The 6,000-nt window shown below is 41.0% G+C and overlaps 1 protein-coding gene across 1 annotated transcript in view; it reads right to left on the reverse strand.

Moving 5' to 3' along the window:
- The window catches only part of msh6 (mutS homolog 6 (E. coli)), a 27,666-nt gene extending 22,221 nt beyond the window's left edge, over positions 1-5,445 (reverse strand). The window contains exons 1-3 of the mRNA XM_064950245.1: positions 5,070-5,445; positions 2,821-3,026; positions 1,547-1,725 (exon numbers count right to left, since the gene is read on the reverse strand). Coding sequence (XP_064806317.1) covers positions 1,547-1,725; positions 2,821-3,026; positions 5,070-5,329 — 645 coding nt within the window. The 5' untranslated portion in view covers positions 5,330-5,445. The remainder of the gene's footprint in view (positions 1-1,546; positions 1,726-2,820; positions 3,027-5,069) is intronic.
- Between the last annotated feature and the right edge of the window lie 555 nt (positions 5,446-6,000).

Here is a 6,000-nt window from a genome sequence, read left to right on the forward strand (position 1 = left end):
CCACATAACAGAAATAATAATAAACATTGATAAAAGATACAAGTGTTATTCACAGATTTAAAGATATACCTCAATGCAACCGCTGATTTCAAATAAACTTTACAGAAAAAGCAAACCATGCAATAATCTGAGTACAGCGATCAGAGACCAAAACAACCCAAAAAGATATCCGCCAAGTCAGAAATAGCATTATAAATATTCACTTAATCACTGCCAGACCAGTGACTCAAAGATTCCTTATGAGCCACCCCTTTATAGTAGAAGCCTCAAACAAGTTTCAAAAGACTGTTGACATCTAGTGGAAGCCATAGGAAGTGCAAAATGACACTATAGACACGGTGCATTCCATAGACACTGTGTATTCGATAGGCCAAGAGTTTAAAAAAAACTACAAACCTCATATTTTCCACTTCCGGGTTGGATTTTTCTTAGGTTTTCACCTGCCATATGAGTTCACCTGCCATATGAGTTCTGTTATACTCAGACATCATTCAAACTGTTTTCTATCCAAATCTACTAATAATATGCATATATTAGCAACTGGGACTGAGTAGCAGGCAGTTTACTCTGGGCACGCTTTTCATCCAAATGTGAAAATGCTGCCCCCTAGCCATAAGTTAATGTGAACGGCAAGGAACTTGAAGCTGTCAACCTGTCTCACCTAGACAATGCATTACACCGGAGGACATACAGTGACCTTGTCACTGAGATTGTAGCCACTGAAGAGGTAAAAATAAAAAATCTTAGTCTACACTATTGCTATTAGAATCATCCATTTTTGAGTTGTAATAATAATGGTTTTTATTAAATTTATTGCCACAATTATAGTTCTATGAAATTTGAAAATAAATAGTTTAATAGATAGTCCTTTTTTCTGCAGGGTCAAGCCAGAGCCAAAATAATTTGTCCATGGAGCTTTTCGGGGAGACTTTTGCGAGCAAGGACACAGGCAAGACGTTTGCCAACACCATCAAAGAGGTGGTGGCATCCTACAAGGCAGCAAGCGGCATTCCAGTGGATGACATGGTGGAAAAGCAATAAGTATAAATACCCTCACATTGCCATGATGGCAAGTTGCGACCTGGCTGTGCCTGGCACTTCAGGTCAAAGCGAGAGGGTGCAAAGAGGTCAACCCTCTCCCCAGACAATGTAGACATCCTCATCTTTCTTTCTTTTTTACATTTTTTTTAAATGTTGACACAGGCTATTTTTTTCATTCACTATTGTTCAAAGGAAGAAGGTATCATGCCGCATATTGCACTTTAAATTAACAATTGCGCATTAAATTTTATTTAAAGATTTTATTTAAACATTGCAAAGTTCCTTGCTTTAAGTGTTCTTTAAGTAATAAATGGAAAGCAAAGTTATTTGTCTCCCTTTTTTTTTGCAGAGCTGAAAAATGATCCGAGCCATGACTCAAAACCGTGAGTTTTGTGATCCGTTGCACCACTACTAGATAGACAAATTGATACTTTATTAATCTACAATCTATCAAATGGAAATGCAATGTTAGCAGCAGTACATACAAACGGAAAGGTTCTCTCACCTCCATATCCTCCTCCTCCTCGTCTTCCTCAGCATCAGATGGGTCCATACAGACAGGCATCTTCAGTCTAGTCTCTGGGCTGTCTGGCATAGCAGCATCAGCCAGCTCCATGGCCCTGCGGATCACAGGCTTACCACTGAAGAACACCCCTCCTGTCTTAGCATCACTGCTGTCCGAGCCTGGGATGGAGTACAAGTGAGAAGCGGCATTATTTTTAGTACACTCCAAAGTGTATATAGCTCGAAAACAATGTTCCGTCTAAGCTGCGCGCACAGTAGCTCTGAGACTGCCGAGCAGCTCCCCTGGACTGTCCGCAGAAATATTAGCCCACAGAGAGAAGCACGAGATTGAACTTCACTCAACTTTCTAGAGCAGTGGTCACCAAGGCATTAATAGTGGATCACCAACAATTGTGTAAAAAACCCAATGATAAAGCAGTGATCCTTTCCCCCCCCACATTAATTTCATATAAAGCAAGTCTTATGTGCTCAGTTTTAGGACAATTTTAAGCAGAATACATATTACAAAAACAAATTCTTATTTACAATGACGGCCTAGGAACAGTGGGTTAACTGCCTTGCTCAGGGGCAGAAGGACAGATTTGTACCTGCATTTTCTTTTTCACATGTCGCATGGAATGCAGCCCTACATTGAACACCACACATTGGTTGCTACTACTGTAGGCTGAATGATAGAACAGCGATTTCCATGTTAAAATGTTATGGAATGCATTTTCTCCATTGTTTTTGATGGTAGGCCATTCTGGTAGGCCTACATTATGATCAAATAGCCACAGTAGCCTCCATGGCCACTTAACACTGTAACCTAAAGCAGGTACAGCCTCAGAGTTCACAGTAAACGCACGCTGGAAGTTGCACCAAATTTTCACAACATTCAAGTTTGCGCTCAGCAGACCTGAAATTTGCTCAGTGCCGAAAACATTGCTTTAGAATCAATAAAACCCTTTTTTGGAGAAGCTATTGCTGTAGTAATATAGCTTACCTCTTAACTGGCATCTTACATCACTAACTGTAGCATAGCTAGAATTAGCCTAATATCAGATTTTCTTGTGCCGTCTTGCAAACTCCTATGGTCATTGTCTTCCATGACAACAAACATAAGAGTTGGAAAGACAGAACATACAGATCTGGGACCAGGCTAACCAAGAATAGATAGACAATAGATGTCCACCTGCACAGGCTAAGTGAGTGACGCAGCACACTGTAGATGGTAAAGGAAGGGCGTTTTGGACAGGTAAATCATAGCTTTCTCACCTTGATACTCGCGGATATATTTGGTGCTGACCCAGCCCCTGGTCGGTGGCTCATCGAAGAAGTGGACATGCAGGCGCTGGCTTTTACCCCTACCCCTCGTCTGCTGCCCGCCGACAGGCTGGGGAACTACCATACAGGGCCACCAGGGGTGCCCCTCTAGCTTGGCCCACACCAAGGCTCCGGCACTGAATGGACATGGTGCTGGACTGGAAGAAAATAAGATGGAGAATTAAAATATCCGACAACAGGTTATCTAGTAACAATCTCTCCTGTCTACCCAAGTGTCTACTTGTTGAACTTCCCTTTATGGATTTGAAAGGAAATCACTGGTATAGTAGCTCCCTTGTCTACTCTAGCCACTGCTTACTCCAATCCAATTACTTTTTACATGTGGGGAGCAGTGAACGAGTGCACACTTTAAGAGGAAAGGGAAATTGAGGGAAATATGGATCCGTCCCATTCATTTGTTTTACATTAACCTAAGGTAGCAGGCGTAAAAGAAAACACCCAAACAGAGTTTCCATATCCAGTTTTCAGCGGAAAATTAATTTAGATTGTGATACAGCTAATTCAACCGTATTCAGAGTTTCTAAACCCAGAGGCGCAAGATCATGAGACTTCAGGGGAATGCTTGTGAAACAGACCAAGCCAGGTTGTGGGGTTTGATTAGTAAAAAAATAAAATCTCCCTTGTTAATTCTCAAAATCTAAAAAAGATACAACCTAGATTCGAGCAAATGTCTTAAGTAGTTAAACATATTACTCCAACCTTGTGAAAGTGAAACTGACACATTTACATTTTTGCCAAAAACAACTTCATGTCAAAGGAGCGCCTTTGATTTGATGGCCTGCACAGGTGCAGTTCACCACAGGTTGACCGTTAGACATGGACGTGTTTCTGCGCATAGTGTCTAAAGGTCGCCTACAAGTGTGATCGGTGATTTATATTGAAGCAGCTTCTGCCCAGCTCTGGCTTTATCCCTTAAAAGCAGATGCATCCGGTTGTCGTCAACTCAGCTCACGCCTCCTTCACACCGACAGCATATTTGGATGTGTGTGGATGTGTGTGCAACAAAAGTTCAATAGTCACCTTCCTCTACCATTTCTGTCAAACCATCTAGGCAAATAGTTTTACAAATACATTCGATAAATTAAACACAATGTTGCAGGCAAACGCAGCATTCCACTGGAAATTAATCTACTTCCACAGATAGAACAATGAGTCAAATGTTTCACCAGATGTATAAATGTGAGGCATCTGCTTGGTGTTGCCACTCACTACCAAATATGGTAGTGAGAGGAAGCCCAGTGGCTGGCAGTGGGAGAAGATGGATTTTGACAGACTTTCTCATCATCAAAATATTTGATCTCAACACAGTTCTGTTCCCAAAACTAAAATGTTATTTACAGAGTGGACTACATTTTGTAGGCTTTACTCTTTGCCAAAGTTGCAAAAAAAGAAATTGCGTGGTTTAGGAGTGCAAAGGCGAATTCAGTTATTGCACACGGCACTTGATAGAGTAGGCCTTCCCTAACGGAAATATGCAGATGCACGCAAGAACGTGTCAATAGGATCTCGCTAACTCATGCTTGGCTCTGTCCATCTCCTTGCTTGTTCTGCCCACTATAACTAATTTGTTCCCATTGGAAACGGCAGGCTGTTGTCTATCTTGGTTCAGTTATAAAAACAATCATTGGTACTTCAGGTGTTCCAAAATGCAATGACACTGATCGACGCTTAATAAACCTAGTTTCACATAGACCTGAAGATATGGTATGATGCCTTGCCCCTTTGAATATAATTGGTCCCCATGGGTTTACGTCCACCCGCATCGTGCCAGTCACGAAAGTGTTGAATTACATGACACGTTCTCCCGCCAAATAAGGACGCATGCATGTTACTGTGCACTTTGACATGCTTGATCAAAATGTATCATTACTCCAACACTGTCAGACAACGGATACACAAGGAAGAGTGTTGAAGGGTTGAGACACAAATAACATTAACGTTACTAGTTAAGTAATACGCTGACTGGTTAGCCAGTTTTATCCAGCCACTAATCTGTCTAAATCGTATTGCATTACATAACGTCTGTCCTTTATAGACGAGAGTTAGCCATTTCACAAATCAATGAGCATTTCTGCATGAGTTATAATTAGCTACTGTGGCTAGCTACCGCTAAAACCACTAGCCACAACAAAGCAACTCGTTGTTTGTGCTAGCTAACTAATTTGAGCCGCCTGTCTTACCTCTCCTTTATTGTTAGTGTCTTATTCCCAAAGAGTTTGCCGAATCCGCCTTTGCTCGCTTTTGCATTAAGAGGTTTTGCAGGAGTCTTTTTGGTGGTGGGAGTTTGAGATGCATGCTTAGCTTCTTCTTTTGGAGAGCTGTTCTTTTTTCGAACTGAGGATGGCAAATCTGCTTCTGCAGGCGAGGGACTCGGTTTCGCCTTCAGAACCGGTGGCGGAGACTTATTGAAAAAATTGAAAATGCTGCTTTGCTTCGCCATAAAGCCTGTTTATGGAAAAATGTATAATAAAGTGATTTAGTTCATCAAATGTTTAGTCTGCTAACTCTGTCTGGTCTGCAGGCATCAGTGCTCGTGCACTGTTCGCGGGAAATTCTCAGAAGGTAAAAGGTCATGTGGGAGTGGCTCCAAGGGAATTCAGCCAATCGCAAACCATCTTTATTCTTGGTATTTGTTAATGAAATAAATATTTTAGGGTTCATACTGGTTCATGTCAAACAATTAAAACATGTATTTTCTCTTCCCGAGTAAGAAAAAGTTAATACATATTTGTATTTATTTAGGAGTTACATTTCATCATGATACAGAACGACTATGTTATGCGATAGCCACATCACCAGCAGAGTGCAGTCGTGGTATTTGTATAATTGATTGCAGATTATGGGAGACGTGTGTAAACCTAACGTGAATTCATTCATCATAGATAACTTTGGAATTCACCCTGTGAATTGTTCGTCCCATTTCACAAACTGTGAGTTTCCCTTATATTTTGATTTACCATTCTAATATTTTCATCACAACACTTTCACTCTACTCTTCCCCAGTATGAGGACCGGGACCCTCATTTTTTTCTACCTGGTTGTTGGAAACAAACTGGTGTAAACTAACCACACCCCAAAAAATATCTGGTGATATGTTTTTATTGAGAGTAC

This window comes from Oncorhynchus masou, chromosome 31 (assembly GCF_036934945.1).
Source record: "Oncorhynchus masou masou isolate Uvic2021 chromosome 31, UVic_Omas_1.1, whole genome shotgun sequence".
NCBI classification, from domain to species: Eukaryota; Metazoa; Chordata; class Actinopteri; order Salmoniformes; family Salmonidae; genus Oncorhynchus; species Oncorhynchus masou.